The sequence below is a fragment of the Pogoniulus pusillus genome, chromosome 2 (assembly GCF_015220805.1).
Source record: "Pogoniulus pusillus isolate bPogPus1 chromosome 2, bPogPus1.pri, whole genome shotgun sequence".
Taxonomy (NCBI): domain Eukaryota; kingdom Metazoa; phylum Chordata; class Aves; order Piciformes; family Lybiidae; genus Pogoniulus; species Pogoniulus pusillus.
The window spans coordinates 45,096,270-45,113,319 of NC_087265.1; the positions used below are offsets into that span (position 1 = coordinate 45,096,270).

Consider the following 17,050-nt stretch of genomic DNA (forward strand, 5'->3'; position numbering starts at 1 on the left):
CAATTGTACTGCTTCACTTCACCTCTCCTTTCTGTGCAAAACCTTTTCATCCTACCCTGACTACTTTTTTGTGAGTGTTGTCATCTTAATTCTTCCTTTCCTTATGCTTCCTCCTATTGCTTCTTTCTCTGCCACTAGGACTCGCACTGTCAAGGAAGATATTGATGGGAACCCAACCAATGTCCAGAGAAGGGCAACAAGGCTGGTGAGGGGCCTGGAACACAAACCCCATGAGGAGAGGCTGAGGGAGCTGGGGGTGTTTAGCCTGGAGAAGAGGAGGCTCAGGGCAGACCTCATTGCTGTCTATAACTCCCTGAAGGGAGGCTGTAGTCAGGTGGGGGTTGGTCTCTTCTGCCAGGCAACCAGCAACAGAACAAGCGGACACAGTCTCAAGTTGTGGCAGGGGAGGTCTAGGCTGGATGTTAGGAGGAAGTTGTTGGCAGAGAGAGTGATTTGCATTGGAATGAGCTGCCCAGGGAGGTGGTGGAGTTGCTGTTGCTGGAGGTGTTCAAGAAAAGTCTGGATGAGGCACTCAGTGCCATGGCCTAGTTGACTGGCTAGGGCTGGGTGCTAGGTTGGACTGGCTGATCTTGGAGGTCTCTTCCAACCTGGTTGATTCTATGATTCTAAGTGGCCAGGCCTGAGCCACCTTCCCTGTCATGCTTGCAGCCTCATAGAGTGAGGCCAAAGTGATCTATCTTATACTGGCTAATGAAAGTGAATGAGCACTCTTTGATGAACAGCTCTTGGAGACAGCAGTGGTGCTCTGTTTCTTCTACAAGTAGTATTTACAGTAGTTGTCAAATACCAGATCCTTCAGGCACTACTGTAACACCAGTAGAGGTAACATCTCCTTCCCTGTCCAGAAACAAACACTTCTCTTTTACCCTAAGGAGTTACTTGGTGAACTGTAGATCCTTAATAACTAAAGGTTTTTAAGTTTTGGTTAAGATACAGCTGTAATTTTTCTGTGTTTGTTTGAGGTTTTTTTAATATCTTCAATATTACAAACCCTCCAATGATGATCCCAGTTAGTTGATGCTTTCTTAGTTTTGGGGTGAAATGGAACACTCTATCCTGTTATGTTAGGTTCTTACAATATTTAACCTTTTCCTGTTTTGTTGGGGATTAATTCTATGTTGGCCTTTTCACATTGTCACGGTGATTAATGTGAGAACACTGTACCAAGACACCCATTAAGAGATCTGCTATATGCTCTTCTTGTCATCTGTCTCTAAGTTATCTTAGACTGTGCTAAAACTCTTACACTTACAAGTGCTGTGGGTTTTGTTTTTCCTTCTTCCATGAAATAACATTAAATAATCCCTTTAAATGCTAACCTGCAGGGAATTTGAGTGTAGATTTTGCTGCTAATGCTCAGGAGATGTGCATATTTGCTTATTTAACCCTTCTTATTGCAATATTCTCTTTTCAAGGGCTTTTATGTTCTTTGCTAGGCTTTAGCAGTGTAGGCTGAATTTTTCCATGCCTTGTGTCATCTTCATCCATATATTCAAGAAGAGAGAATGGAGCAGAAAAGAGAACCTAGTTTTCAGAGTTGTACATCAATAGTTTATCATTCTTCCATTTTAGAATATTCTGGTTCTGGGAACACATCCATTTCAAAAGACATCTCAATATCCAAAAATTAATGAAGATTTAAATGTAGCTTTCAAGTCACATTTTCAGAGCTTGCAGGGATTTTGAAGTTTAAAAGATAAATGGGAATAGAGTAAGTCAGATGAGCATAGGGTAAATTGTCTGAGAGCTAAGTGACTAAGCAGGTCATTCCTATCAGTACCTGTTTCAGAGAGTAGTGTTGCATGCAGAGACTTTAGAGTGAGAAGCCTGTTTGTTCTTCACTGCTATTCCAAATGATGCCAAGGCACCGAGGAGCTGGAAGCTGACCAATTGGAGAGATAATTGAAAGCCACAGAGAGCCGACTGAGCCTGGTCTTAATAATCAAAGGAAATAGATAGTGAAGAATGCTGATGTACAGAGCCAAGAAACAGTGCTGGTGAGATGAAATGATAGGAACTCTGCTGTTTAATGAGGGAGAAGAGGAGATGACCAGGATGGTAGGGTAGGACCCAGAGGGATGAAAGGACAGTTGTGTCTGTAACTTCAAATTAAATTCCTGTTAAGATTGGAATGATGGCCTCAAATTTCTGAGCTTTAAGAATACTTTGCTGTCAGAAAGTAATGGTAAACCTCACTCACCAAATATAAGCATATTTTTTTAATGGTTATCTCACAAGCTCACTTTTTTAGTGCTTAGCTCACAAGAGAACATAACAGCATCATCTCTAACATGTATTTAGCTCACTGGAAGTTTAAATACTTTGTGTATTGGCATTTCAAAGGGTTCATTTAATTTGACACTATTGATTGCTTATTTACATAACTTCTAAACTTATTTAAATAGTACTTTGAATATTCTGCACACCATGAAATTCGACATAACATTCAGAAGGAGCTTTGTCTGCATGCCACTAAAGGACCTGTGCAGCTTCATGAGTGTAACTACAAAGGCCAGAAAACCCTTACCATTGGAGAAGAGCAATGGCTGCATCAAAAGGTATTTGGACTGCATTGTGAAATGGTATTTTTATCAATGATTTTTATGAGTTAATTGTTGTTTTGCAGTCAAAAAACAAAACAACAACCAACCAAAACTCTGAAGCCAAAAGGGAATATGTCTATTTCTGGGAGAAAAATTCAGATAATCTCCACTTTTCAGTTACCAGATGAAAATTGGACAATTTCCCTATTTTAAACAAAGCGGAAAAGTCACAGAATAAGTTGATGTCCTTCAGTGGGTGTCTGAGCATCCACCTGGAAGTCAGTCCAAATGTGTTGTACCTTTAAAAATATTTTTTATTTCCTAAGAAAACAAATTTTACTTGCATGCTGTTCATACTTGTTTGCTAGCCTCTGTCTGTAGTACCTTACACTTCAACAACAATGCTGCATCAGGAGAAGTGTGGCCAGCAGGGTAAGGGAGGTGATTCTCCCCCTCAACTCCGCTCTGGTGAGACCACGTGGAGTACTGCATCCAGTTCTGGAGCCCCCATTACAAGAGGGATGTGGAGATGCTGGAGCGTGTCCAGAGAAGGGCCACGAGGATGACCAGAGGGCTGCAGCAGCTCTGCTGTGAGGACAGACTGAAAGAGTTGGGGCTGCTCAGGCTGCAGAAGACAAGGCTCTGAAGTGACATTCCAGTATCTGAAGGGGGCCTACAAAAAAGCTGTGGAAGGACTTTTGAGGATATCAGGGAGTGACAGGACTAGGGGAAATGGAGTGAAGCTGGAGGTGGGTAGGTTCAGAGTGGATGTGAGGAGGAAGTTGTTGAGCATGAGAGTGGTGAGAGGCTGGAATGGGTTGCCCAGGGAGGTGGTTGAGACCCCATTGCTGGAGGTGTTTAAGGCCAGGCTGGATGAGGCTGTGGGCAGTCTGCTCTAGGGTAGGATCTCCCTGCCCATGGCAGGAGGGTTGGAACTAGATGATCCTTGTGGTCCCTTCCAGCCCTGACTGATTCTGTGAATTTAGGGATAAATGAAGAGTGGCAGAGAAACAGCATACTCATTGTTAATTTTTATTTTCCCTTTTTATGCTTCAGGATCAGACTCTGTACAATGCAGCACTACATATGTGCCTTACAGGAAACGGAGACCATCCGAGTTTGGTACCCTGTAACCCATCAGACTCCTTCCAGAAATGGATCTTTGGCCAGAACAATTAAAGTTTGATATTTATAGACCGGGAATGTTTTATTAAGAGATTCTAAACTGTGATCATCTATGTAAACAACATTTTAAAGTGATAATCCTTTAAATGACAAATGTTTCAGTGTTTGTTTTTCCCTTTTATTTAAGCTGGATGTAAAACGTGTCATCAGAGATTCCCTAGGAGTCTTTTATACCAAAGCTGACTGAGGTTGAAGAAAAATGTTTACAGTATTTCCATGCTAAGACTTTATATGTTGAGCACTGATTTGTGGATCATTGGCTCTCTCTCACCTTGGGGACTCTGTGTATATTGTTGTTCCACAGATTGTAAGTACTTCTGAAGAGGACTAGTTTTCTTTGTATAGCTACAAGAAATTACTGTATACTGCCTAAAACCCAAGGCACTCTGTATGTATATTTTTATGCTCAGTTGGTTGATTTTTTTTTTGGTGTGTTTTAATCATGTACTTAGTGAAGATCTCTCAGTGTTTTTAAGTTCCTTCACTTGAAAAATGAGAATAATTAACTTTCAGGCCAAAGCCAAATAGGTTTACCACACTGTGCTCAGCTTCTAGCAACAAGTTTTGTAGAAAAAAATAATCATTCTCACTGAAATATGGAAGTATGATGATTATAATGGAAAAATCTGCTTCTTCTCATGTTTAACTTCCTTTTGTTTACCTGGAAATTTAGTATACATTTATATTAATTTTTAAATGTGACAAAGTTCTGTTGTATTAGATTTTTCTGAAGGACTTTTGTTAAGCTACCAGATGAACCTTTTGCCTACCTTTGCATGAATCACTAATGTTTGCTTAACAGCTTTCTTTTCTTGACATAGTTTCCTGTGTGAACATTTGCATGCTGGTTTTCTTTCTTCTCTTTTCTTCTTGTTGTTGTTTCACTTTGACAAAGGATTTACCTCTGTGTTTATCAGTCCAAGTAAGATCTTGGCCTTCCTAACTATTCTGTTAGGTCTTTTCATGAAATACGGTGTTCTTGCAAGCATCCACAAGGATACTTCAGTAGACCATGCAGAGCTATGACTTCTTAAATAGCTTTCCTTTGATAAGTACTTTTAGCTATTTCTTGGGTTATTTTACTGGGTGCATAGTTGTTAAACAGCCTCCACTTAGTCTTCCATTGCAATCACCAATCATGGACCATTCTCTGACTGTGATTTTTCTCAGGCCTTCTTTAAGGTAACTCTTCTGTATAGGAAATGTGATCTTCAGGAACAGAAGTGTATGCACACTTGAAAATGTCCACTTCAGGGTATGAATATGAGATTGATGACCATCCCACCTTTAAGGCATCTAAGGTCACATAAAATTGCACTTTAGTAAGGTAAACTATTTAATAATAAACTTTTGCATTCTGGTTTGGAGAAGACTTAACTAGTTAATGCAGATTAGGGAGGGTTAAAAATAACCTTAACTTTGCATGTGTTAGGAAAAATGGCAATGAAATTAAAGTAATGAACTTTTCTAGGAAGGGAAGGAAGCAGCAGAATAAAAGCAAGGAGGAGATTCAATGTTATAGATGCCACTGTTGTTATTAAGCAGAGATGGGAAGCATTGATTCTAGGTAAAAAGGTACTTTGACTTTGCAGCTCGTGGAAAGAATTGTGTTGAACATGTGTAGTATCTGTTCAAATGGAAGAAACTAGGACAGGGATCTGCTGGAGAGGGTCCAGTGGAGAGCTATGAGGATGATGAGGGGACTGGAGGGCATGGCTTATGAGGAGAGGCTGAGGGACCTGGGGCTGTTTAGTCTGGAGAAGAGAAGACTGAGAGGGGATTTAATAAAGGTTTATAAACATCTGAGGCTAGTCAGGGAGGGGGGCAACAGGCTCTGCCCACTTGCTCTCTGGGATAGAACAGGGAGCAATGGGTGTAAGTTGCAGCAAAAGAGGTTCCACCTCCACACAAGGGGGAACTTCTTTACTGTAAGGGTCCCAGAGCACTGGAACAGGCTCCTCAGGAAGGCTGTGGAGCCTCCTTCTCTGGAGACTTTGAAGGCCTGTCTGGATGTGTTCCTTTGTGATCTGTGCTAGGCTGCATGGTCCTACTGTGGCAGGGGGGTTGGACTTGATGATCTCCTTGGGTCCCTTCCAACCTCTAATACCCTGTGATCCTGTGACTAATAGCAACCCAGGAAGGGTGCACATAACACTGAAAAGCTGAGCAGTGCAACCTGGCCTGCTTAGATGCACCCAGTAACAGCATTTTAGAAAATGCTTAGCATTTCCTTTAAGTAGTGTACTCATCAGAGGGAGGAGAGTAAGGAAAAGGTCATGGCTACCAAAAGGGGAAAAAAAACAGATTTTTTCAAGTGAAGAAAAAGGAAAAATATTTGCTTTATGACCAAATATAAAGCTGAGAATAAACTTGACAGGCTATTAAAGACTGAATAGCATAAAATCACTTCAGAATCATAAAATTTACCAGGTTGGAAGAGACCTCCACCATCATCCAGTCCAACTCATCCCCCACCCCTATCCACTCAACTAGACCATGGCACTAAGTGCCTCATCCAGGCTTTGCTTCAACACCTCCAGGGACAGTGACTCCACCACCTCCCTGGGCAGCCCATTCCAATGCCAATCACTCTCTTTGCCAGCAACCTCCTCCTCCAGCCTAGACCTCCCCTGGCACAACTTAAGACTGTGTCCGCTTGTTCTGTTGCTGGTTGCCTGGCAGAAGAGACTGACCCCCACCTGGCTACAGCCTCCCTTCAGGTAGTTGTAGGCAGCAATAAGGTCACCCCTGAGCCTCCTTTTCTCCAGGCTGCACACCCCCAGCTCCCTCAGCCTCTCCTCACAGGGCTGTGTTCCAGGCCCCTCACCAGCTTTATTGCCCTTCTCTGGGCATGTTCCAGCACCTCAACATCTCTCTCGAATTGAGGGGCCCAGAACTGGACACAGTACTTAAGGTGTGGCCTGAGCAGTGCTGAGTTTGTCTTTGTTGTGGAGGCACCCATGGAAAGGATAGCAACAACCACCTGAAAACTGGATTTATTGCAGTTGGTCTGCTCTCCTTCTCTACACAATAAAATTACAGAGTTGGATGCCAGTTGGGAATACACTTCTGCACAACCAGTTAAACTGTTTGGTAGATGACCCAAAATGTGCACACTCTCACTCCAAAAAGGAAAATCTCCCCCTGGGTACCCAGGTTATATACATAAACACCAGAGGGGGGCTGAGGACTTCTTAGACAAGGATCCATTCAAAGGGGAGAAGATCTGACTGCTGGCCTGCTTCTGTGTGCCCTGCTTCTCAGTGCCAGAGCAGAGGCAATTCTGGAGGCTAATGTCTTGCAGCATTGAGCTGATCTTTGTCAGCTCCCAGCAAGCCTCTGCCCTTGGTGCTTGTGGGGTGGGGTGAGTTTTACCTGCCACAGTCCTTTTTGTCCCCACAAATAAACAATATTGTTCCATATAAACAGCTGGTGGGTGGATGGATGGGGTTTTGATTTCCAGTGGGGGAAGGGATTCTGTCTTTAGTTAACAGTGTCTGCTGAAGAAATGCAAGTAGAAATCCTTTCAGTAGTTCTAAGTCATCTAAAAGACAAGAAATGAATAAGCAAGAACCAGCAATGATTTGTCAGAAGCATTAATTTAAGCTTAAGTTCTTTTTCTAGTGTGATAGTGATGCCTTTGAATCACGTCTTGGCTTCTGTAAGGCTTTTAGTGACACCTGTGAGAGTATTCTGTGAAGTTAAAGTTGTAACTTGCTACAGTGCAGATAGGAATTGGGAAGGGTCGTTAATGCCACCAGAAGGCTGCAATGAATAGCACTGCACCAAGAGCTGCCTGTGCCCATTGACAAGTGTTTCCATATTTCAGTATTGGAGTACAAAGCCAAGATCAAACCCAATATTGGAAGGGCAGTGGATTCACTTGACAAGCTGCAGGAGTTGAGACAAAGTAGGCTGCAGGTCCACATGAAAACTCTTCACCAGATCTGAACGGAGGATGAGGATTACATAGCAGGTATGCCAGGATGACTCCCAGGAATGACACTGAACATCATTTCACTCGGTTTCCAAGGTATTTAGCATAATCCTTTAATAGGACTTGTGTTCTTCAGGTCTTAGTTCCTGTTTTACAGCAAAAGCTTTTGTTTTTTTAAAGTATCACTAAAGGAAAATTCTTTCTGTAATCTCTTTCTTCTACAAACTTGTCAGATTGTAATTTGCATACAGGAAACATAATTTATCTGCTCATTAACCCAGTGAGGTTGTTAGGGCCCCATGTCTGGAGGTGTTTAAGGCCAGGCTGGATGAGTCTGTGTGCAGCCTGCTCTAGGGTAGGGTGTCCCTGCCCATGGCCAGGGGTGTTGGAACTGGATGATCCTTGTGGTCCCTTCCAACCCTGACAGATTCTATGATTAACAGTTTTCTTTTTAAAGGTAACAATCAGAACTAGGAGAAAATATGAACTGCAAGGAACCTGCTGCACTTGGAATTAAGAATATCTCCATAAACAGTGCTAGAGAAGCTCCACTTTATTTTTCCAGTTGGTAAACTCAGATTGTTTCATAACAGGTGTAGCAATATGTGTACTTCTCACTGTGTTCTATACTAAGATTAGGTATTGCAAGTCACATGGCTTATTACAATTCTTTTGTTCAGTTCTAGCTATGGAAGTCAGAATTTATTCTGTGTTTTAAAATCATTTTAAGTTACTCCACTCTGGTGAGACTCCACCTGGAGTAATGTGTACAGATCTGGAGACCCCAGTGCAAGAAGGATGGGGACCTGCTGGAGTGTGTCCAGCGAAGAGCCACAGGGATGATCAGAGGGCTGCAGCCCAGAACTGGACATAGGACTCAAGGTGTGGCCTGACCAGTGCTGAGTACAGGGGCAGAATAACCTCCCTTCTCCTACTGGCCACACTGTTCCTGGTCCAGGCATCCTGTTCACACTGCTGGCTCATATTCAGCTGCTATCTACCAGTAGGCCCAGGTCCCTTTCTGCCTGGCTGCTCTCAGCCACTCTGTCCCCAGCCTGTAATGCTGCTTGGGGTTGTTGTGGCCAAAGTGTAGAACCTTGCAGTTGGCCTTGTTAAATCTCATCCCTTTGGCCTCCGACCACCCATCCAGCCTGGCAAGATCCCTCTGCAGGGCTCTCCTGCCCTCCAAAGATGGACATTTGCCTCCTAGCTTGGTGTTATCTGCAAACTTATTGATGCTGGACTCAGCCCCCTCATCCAGATCATCAATAAAGATGCTGAACTAACCATTCTCTATGTATCTCTTTGAGTATGTTGAAGTACTCTTAGAAATACAGGAAACTGGAGGAATTTGTGGCCACAACTTTCTTTTAAAGAATAATGTCTCAGATTTTGGGAATTGGTCTTCTATAATTTCATACATCTGATCAAGATATTAGATTGAAACTTAGGGAGCCTCATTTCAGTGGCTGAGTTGTCAGAACTGTAGCCAATGCTTTTAACTTGTGCATGGATCTCATTTGGTGCTGTAGTTTCAAACGTTCCAGTGTAATTTTTTCTGTATTTTAATGTATCTTCTGAATTCTTTAGATAGTGATTTCATAGCTGAAGTGTTCAGTGCTTCCTAAATTATGGGTCTGAGAAGTCTAGCTGCTTCTCCACTTGGCTAACCCTCCTCTATTTCAAACATGCAGTGCTGTCTTGAAAAAGTGGCTGAGCATGAGCATGCTGGCAGAGAAATGATCCTGTGCCTTGTCACTGGTAACTGATCAGTTGACAGGCTGGTTAACTACTGGGTCTGAAGCCAAGGAAGAAGGTATCAAATAATTTCTATGAGCTAACAAAATCTGTATCTTAAAAGGACATAGCAGTTCACAGTGACACCACACACATGCCTGAGATGTTGAGCTGTGCTGCTCTAGGACCATGAAATGTTCACTCAGTATACTTGTGTGGCTGTTAAGCCAGGAGCCCCAGGGTTATGTTTTTGAAAGGGAATGGAATGTGTAACAAGAGGAAAAAGGAGTAAGGGAAAAGAGAGCTGGTGAGCTCAGGCTGAATCATGGCTACTACCTGCCTGTCTAGATAACTGGAAATCAAGAGCTGAAAGCTGCCTATTGACTTATTCAAGGTCTGTGGTTAAAGTGTAGACTTGCAATGTTTTTGCTGGCTCTGGAACAAGAATTGGTTTCTGTGGGTTGGCTGGGCTTGCCTAAAAGCTGGGCTTCTGCTTTAGCTCTGCTATGAGCAGAGCCTCACTGTTGGCAGCAACTTGGATCAAGAAGGATGGGGTTTGGAGAACAGCGGAGCCATCCATGTAAAGGCCAAGTGAGATGAGGAGCAGCCTGTGCCTTTGATATGAGAGGCATAGGAAGAGGCAGAGTTGTGGCCAAGAAAGTAACATTCAGCTCCAGTGTGTATTTCAAAGACTTGTTTGTGAATGGAGTCAAAAGTCCAAGGGAAATGCCAGAAGAAAAATAACTAAAAATGCTTTTTTTGCATAGTGATTTCCAATATAAGTGAAAGATTTCTTCTGCAAAGGTTGTTTTGCCATGGCCCACAGCTTGCAGAACTAGAACCAGTGCAGCACACACGTGGGAATAAAAATGCAGGCTGTCTCCACTGTGCATTTTGTGGTGTGCATATAGAACTAAGCCATATGAACAAAATGTTGTGCAAGCTGAAGCCCATTTTAGTATCAGAAGCCAAGAAATGGTGGTTGCATAATCCAAACCACTCTTTGGTAATGACATCATAGAAAAATAATTCATTTCTAGTGAAAGGCATGTAAGGTGCTAGAGCACCATATCATACCCAGCTTAAAATCAACTGACTGTTCCCTGGGGCCACACACCACTTTCCATCAGCACTCTCCTTCCAGAACCTCTCACTCTCATTCGCAGGAAATTTCTGCTGCAAGGGCTAGGGAAAATATTTAGCTTTGTTCCTTCAGCAAATATCTTCAGTTACCCTGCAGAGAGCACAGTTTGGAAGTGCACATTCAAACATGTACATTCTAAGCTAGTAAATTAAATTGACTAGTTTTCTGTGCCTACAGTTTTTAAATGCATGCCTAGAAACCAACATCTTCACCTGTCCATATTAGTTCGCTTGGATGTCATTAATGTTCATGTAAGTGGTATGTTGAAAACCAGAGTTTGTTGTGGGGGCTTCCTAGGCTCTTTTCCTACCTTTTAAAACACTTTCAGCATTGGTATTATTCTCTTATTACCTATCCAGGATGTAAAAATCAATTTGCATGATAATCAGCTGGCCACATAAGCTACTGAAGGTGGCCAGAAAAGCTAGCATCAGTATTAACTTGCAGCTCCCCAGGCTGTCTTGGACATCCAGGAAAATAACTGCGAGTGCCCATGAAGTCTTGATTTCAGGTAAGGCCAGCTCAGCCTTGCTCCCAGCAGGCCAAGCAGCTCCCAGACATTCCAGGACACTGGGGCCTGCAGCTTCTGGCTGTGAATAAAGACACCCCCAACCCCAGTCGCTCATGTTTATGACACCATGAACTGTTACGGAACTTTGCCAGCTCGCTATAGCTCAGGATCTTGTTTCATCACTCTCAGGAGTAATTGTTGATTTTACAGGATAGAATTGCCCAAATACTCTTAATAGATCAACTTACAAGTGGTAAGTCTTACTTCTGACCTGGCTTCCTGTAGTCCTGAATTAGACCACTGGTGTTGAGAGCTGTTCAAAGGATTTTTTTTGTGTCGTATGGCTTAGAAAGTGCTGGAGCAGCAGTCTTAGCCGTAGCTTATGGCAATGCAGTCTCATGGCAGATGTTAATCTATTCCATGCAACACCTAACAAAGTAAAATGCTAGCTTAGCTCTTGTGCCACCTAGAAAACATCTGTTCTCTCTCAGTTTTGTAAATGCAAGTAATTTAGCCACGTGTAAGATGGCTTTAATGCATACTGATGGACTATTTCTCTTGGAATCACAGAATCAAGCAGGTTGGAAGAGACCTCCGAGATCATCCAGGCCAACCTAGCACCCACCCCTGTCCAATCAACCAGACCATGGCACTAAGTGCCTCATCCAGGCTTTCCTTGAACACCCCCAGGGGTGGCAACTCCACCATCTCCCTGGGCAGCCCATTCCAATGCCAATCACTCTCTCTGGCAACAACTTCCTCCTAACATCCAGCCTATACCACCAGACTGTGTCCCCTTGTTCTGTTGCTGGTTGCCTGAGAGAATGTACAGCTCAGTTTTACTAAATGTGAGACTAAAAAGAGGGCAGAGACCTGTGGTTGATAATTACTTTCATAATGAAGCACTGTTGCTCAGCACAATTCCTCTCCTGAAATTTTACAGTACGCTTTATGGTAGCCATTGAAATCTGCTGTGTAACAGTTACTGCAAAGTGTCCAGCAGAGAGAGCTGTTGGGAAATTTATTTCAACAGCTGTTGACAATGTTGTTGAAAATCAACTTAGTACCAAAATTATGAAGTTCACAATCAGTGCAAATGAATTATGTAGTTTATTCCGCTGGCCAAAGAAGAGCGTAGACAGCAGTTATCATGAATGGGGGCAAACAGTTACAACTCATGTGGCACTTCTGTTGTTTTCTTAATATTGATCTACTGCTTACATTAGAAAACAAAACAACCCCAACAAACCCAAACCTGCTTCTCCTTACACCTGCAGACTAGGAGGAAACAGGAGAACCGCTTGAAATTTCAGCGAGGTCTCTGGCACGAGGTGCAGTGCTAATTCTGGCTCTGCCTGGCTACTGCCTGCAGGGTAGAAATAAGATGCACAACGCACTGGCAGCCGTGATGTAACGTAGAAACCTGTTTTACTTCATTGCAAACCAAAGGACAATAGAGATTGTACAATATATATATATATAATAAAAATACAGCCGAGACAAGTGCCACTAATTAACCAAAAACCCTAATGTTAAGACTTAAAAACGCTCATCTTTGTAATATATATATATACACTGCAGTAATAAGCCACAATAAATACATCAAATTCCATAGAATAATAAATAGTGAAAATATAAATACAGAAGAATACAGTTAATTTGAATAAATTATTACAACATAAGGTTTAGGTTACGTTCTGTTGAATATTACTGTAGCTTATATTACCCTTTGGCATCTTTGATGTTACAACTTGTTTGGAAAACATAAAAAAAAGGGAATTTAAGGATATGTGTCAGTTCATGAAGCTTAGAATTATTTCCATTACAGAGTTTTGAAGATGAATGATCTTTCCCTTTGCTTCTTCAAAGAGTTTAAAAGCAGCAGTCCCATTAAATGTTGCTGTGCTGTTGAGATCTCCTTAATTTTAGTATGCAAGATCATCTGCAATGGAAAATGTTAAGTACTTAAAATAATTCTCTTTCTCAAAAAAATAGTTAGAAGTAATGTACAGCCTCAATGACATCACAGTAGTCCCATCTGAATGGATTATGTGTGAAGGACCATGTAAGACAGAGGTGCTTTTGAATCCATGCTGTGCCGATGAAAATTTCCAAAGCAACTCCATGTTCTTAGGGGGGGAATATATGGAGAGAACAGGAACCTCCTAAAAGATAGGGCTGGAGTAGACAGCGTAAATGTTATGTGGTAACAAAGACTGTAGTAAGTGCTGGGTTGGTGTTTTTAACAAACTTGCTGTTAGCTGTATGGGAACTGAATCAACACAACCAACCAACTGCCTTGGTTTGTGTTAATAGGTATTAACCAGTACATTCGTATTCATGATTGTATCTGTAACAGATGATTCCACCAGGATGTAATTTAACTTAAAAAGACTGACTTTACTAAGACAATATTGCAGGCTGAAGCTCTTAGGAAGGGATTTGTCATCTACAGGCTGTGACTATTTTTGCACTGTTCAATGTCTAGCACTGACTTTACATCAAACACTTGTTAAACGGTTCACAAACTACACTTCAGTATATTCCCAGAGAAGTGCCTACAATCAGTCAATTAAAAGCAGGGCCTGGTTATTAAGCACTCTGATGTGAGACTGGAAGTGGTGGTGTTTGTGTGACATGGGTCCAACAAACAGCAAGCATACCTGCTTCTGGCTTTGTTTCAAGAGAAGTGGCTGCCAGCGCACACAATGGTGCCAGCTCTTCAAGAAGCTGGAAATGCTTTATCTCTGTATTAGAGCTTCAGAAGCGGGTGGCTGGTTCATTACAGTGACCTGCTGGCACCCCAGCAAGGCCAACCTTCACTCTTAATCCAGCTCAAAATTTCATTCTTAAAGACCATCATTAAAAAGTTTAAGATAGTAAAACCTGACAGAATTGTCTGCCAGAAAAGCCAAGGCTAAAATGCCAATAAAAAGGACACTTAGTTGTTCTTTCCTCATAGTGTTTCCTCTTGTTAGCTGAGAAAGAGGGTTCATTAGAACATGTGCTTGGGAGCAGAGCCAACTAAAAGGCTACTGACCATGACTCTGCAGTCAAGAGGCAAAGACAATACATGGCAGCAGTGCTTCTGAAGTGCTGTTTTGCTTCCCACTGTTTTATTTTTAACCTCATGCTTTTGGCTAAGTTATTTAATGTCCATCTGGATACAACTGGTGTGGGGAAAAAAAAAAATCACATTTCCCATAGCTCATGTCAGTTTTACAAGGTATAAGTAAACAATGAGATAATCTTAATTTCCTCTTTTCCTCCCTGTCTGGGGTTGGGGACCTTTTCTGGGGGGTTGGTTAGTTTGTTTCTTAGAGTATGTTTTCTTTTGTCCTTTAGAAGAAAAAAAATCAGTGCTTGTCAATCTACTTCTTGCCTTCATCCCTCTTTTTCTCTAAATTGCTTGATCCCCACACACACACTACAGAGACTACAGACCACCTGTGCCTCAAGATAAAGGATTATCTCGATCCTTGTGTTAGAATAGTGATGTTCATTTGATTCTTCTGGCTTCCACTGTTTTCCTGTTCGCTGAGAAAAGCTAATCCAGTCTTTATAGCTTGTTGAAAAAGCGAGTAGCCTCCTAACCACAAAGACTATAGAGCAGTAGAGCAATGCACATTTTTACCTTTGAAGACCTCATTCACTTCTCTTTTACATAAAGGTGTTCTGAATTTAGTCTTGTATTAGGAAAAAAAAGAACCTAAGTTCCTAACAGTAGTTTGAAGGGATTTTTTTGTGTCTCTAACAGAATTCTGCTTTCCCTAATCTTGGCTTTTCACACTGTACCGGGCTGTGCTTGCTGCGTTAAGAATGGTACTGGATCTACATGCCTGAGGAGGCAGCAAGGATCCCTACCACATCTCTGCAGCCTGTGGGGTGGGTTTCTCGCCTGTTTGTGTGTATAAAAAAGGACTGCACTCCCCTCCCCCCGCCCAAGACTGCTCCCTCATGACTCATTTTCAGAGCCAACCGAGGACTGGGGTGGGGAGAGGGAGGCTCCAATCTATCCACATGCTCATGCTAAGGAAGTGAAAACTAAAACTGAACTCCTCTAGCAAAATAAAGGATAGCTAGCACAGAGGACATTAGAGTTGCCCCCATGCCCGATTTTAATGCCAAGCCTTACTACACAAAAGAGAAATGAAGAGAGGAAGGAACTAAAGACTTTGGTAGCAAAACGTTTCATCAACTGGATGTCTTTATCAAAAGTAAAACCCCTGGTGTCAGCCATTAGGGTAGCAGAAAGTTCTCAAGGACGTTATAGCTTTTCTCTGTAAGTTAAAACAATATTCTGGCATGTTTATTAGCAACAAAAAAGCTGCCTTGGATTTAGGAATGGTAGGAGACAGCACCTGGGAAGCACTCAGGAAGAACCCAAGCGTGTGTTTGCTTGGACATCTTTCCAACTAAACTGCAAACGGTCATCACTTCACAAAGTTCAGGCTCTGGAATTCACACTTTGACAAAATAGACAATTCATGGAACAGTTTGCACATGGACAGCACCTACAGAGAGAAGGAAAGGTCTGTTGTCTCCTAAATTTGGAACCACTGGAAAGACAGATATTGAGCTCTGTCTTACCAAGAAGCACCTTAATGAACTAGACTCTGTTTGGAAAACAATGGGAGCTTTCTGCCAGTTAAAAAAAGAGTAATCAGATTTCATCTTTTAGAAATAAAGTCTATAGAGTATATTCTCTGAGTCAATTTTCCTTCTAGGTATTTCACATCAAATGCTCTGCAACTCTAATAAAGCAGATGACAGAGTTAATCTTTAGCCTCAGTTGGAAAGTGGACCAGTTACTTCCCATACCATCCTCTTCCAACTCTGTTCCTGACTGGTTAGGAAAAATGACTGGCACGATGGAGATGAATTTATAGACTGCATGAGCAAATGCCTTCTAAAGCCAGGCCGTAAGTCTGAGGCTCTCTTGCTCTAGCTCTAAGGGCACCTGCTTTGCTCAGGCACAGCCTAGACAAGGAGTTTCAACTAAGAGAATCCAGCTGGCTAAAGATGACAAGAAGCAGGACCTGTTGCTGCCACATCTGCTGTTGCAAGCAAACTGCAATCCTGCTGCTCAAATTAACAAACCTGACAGGTCAATGTTGTGTATTCAACACAACCTTTATTCTGATTTTCACTGTGAAATGTGCTGTTGGAAATTTCTCATGGAAAGGAGCACTTTCTTTTGCTGTGTGTTGATGACAAAACCCAACTTTGGAGCTGCACTGGCCTTTACTGGGAAAGTGACTTAGTCTACAACACAAATAGGCAGTTATGATTAAAAAAAAGGTCTGTATTTGTCCTGTTCTAGAGAACTACTTTTAATCACAGTAGCTCCAAGTACCTCACAAACTGGAGCTTCCAAAGAATTGAAGTGACACAACAGGACAAAGGCAAAGCCAGCAGAACCCAGGTCTCTCTTCTGTCTGAGCCAAATACTCTCTCTCCAGTGTATCACATTCCTGTCAGAGTCAGGAACATCTGAACTATCAAACCCCTGTAAGGTATGTTCTGCTCTGCATACACGTGTATGTACACAACCTTTAACAAGCTGGCTGTGTTCTGAGAAGATAGCCTCTTGATTGTGAGGCAGGGAATGCTACTTGATCAGGCTGTTAGCACAGCCACTGAAACACAACGCCCTGGTAAGATTAGAAACCAGAGCTGCATTAATTTGCAATCCAGTGAGCAGCAACAGCACCAAGAATACTCCACGGAGTTTCTGCAGAGTTTAGACAAAAGGTGACTCTGTTAACAGCTCACTGTTGTCATCAAATGAGAGCAGTATGGTCAATGGCCTTAAGTAAAGAAATGCTAACTCAAGTTATGATTCACTAGCAGAGGCTTATGTAAATGAAAACCAACTTCTCCAATCCAGAACTTTCTGATCTAAATGTCATATAGCTCAAAGAATTAGTAAAAAACATAAACAGGGAAATACTACAAACTTCTATGGACCA

The 17,050-nt window shown here is 42.2% G+C and overlaps 2 protein-coding genes across 8 annotated transcripts in view; one reads left to right on the plus strand and one right to left on the minus strand.

The window, feature by feature from the left end:
- GALNT3 (polypeptide N-acetylgalactosaminyltransferase 3) overlaps window positions 1-8,977 on the plus strand; it is a 28,923-nt gene extending 19,946 nt beyond the window's left edge. Inside the window, exons 10-12 of one of the 3 annotated variants that reach the window (XR_010306808.1) lie at window positions 2,427-2,579; window positions 3,621-5,076; window positions 7,579-8,977. Coding sequence is in view for 2 of the 3 variants with exons in the window: in XM_064163923.1 (XP_064019993.1) it covers window positions 2,427-2,579; window positions 3,621-3,743 (276 nt within the window). In the remaining variant the exon portion in view is untranslated. Of the gene's footprint in view, window positions 1-138; window positions 206-2,426; window positions 2,580-3,620; window positions 5,120-7,578 lie in introns of those variants that run through there. The other 2 variants (XM_064163923.1, XM_064163932.1) reach the window with 2 other exon arrangements.
- Window positions 8,978-12,169: 3,192 nt separating this feature from the next.
- CSRNP3 (cysteine and serine rich nuclear protein 3) overlaps window positions 12,170-17,050 on the minus strand; it is a 142,148-nt gene continuing 137,267 nt past the window's right edge. For 4 of the 5 annotated variants that reach the window (XM_064163869.1, XM_064163911.1, XM_064163880.1 and 1 more), the window contains one exon: window positions 12,170-15,592. The gene's annotated coding sequence lies outside the window, so the exon portion shown is untranslated. The remainder of the gene's footprint in view (window positions 15,593-17,050) is intronic. The other variant, XM_064163891.1, reaches the window with a different exon arrangement.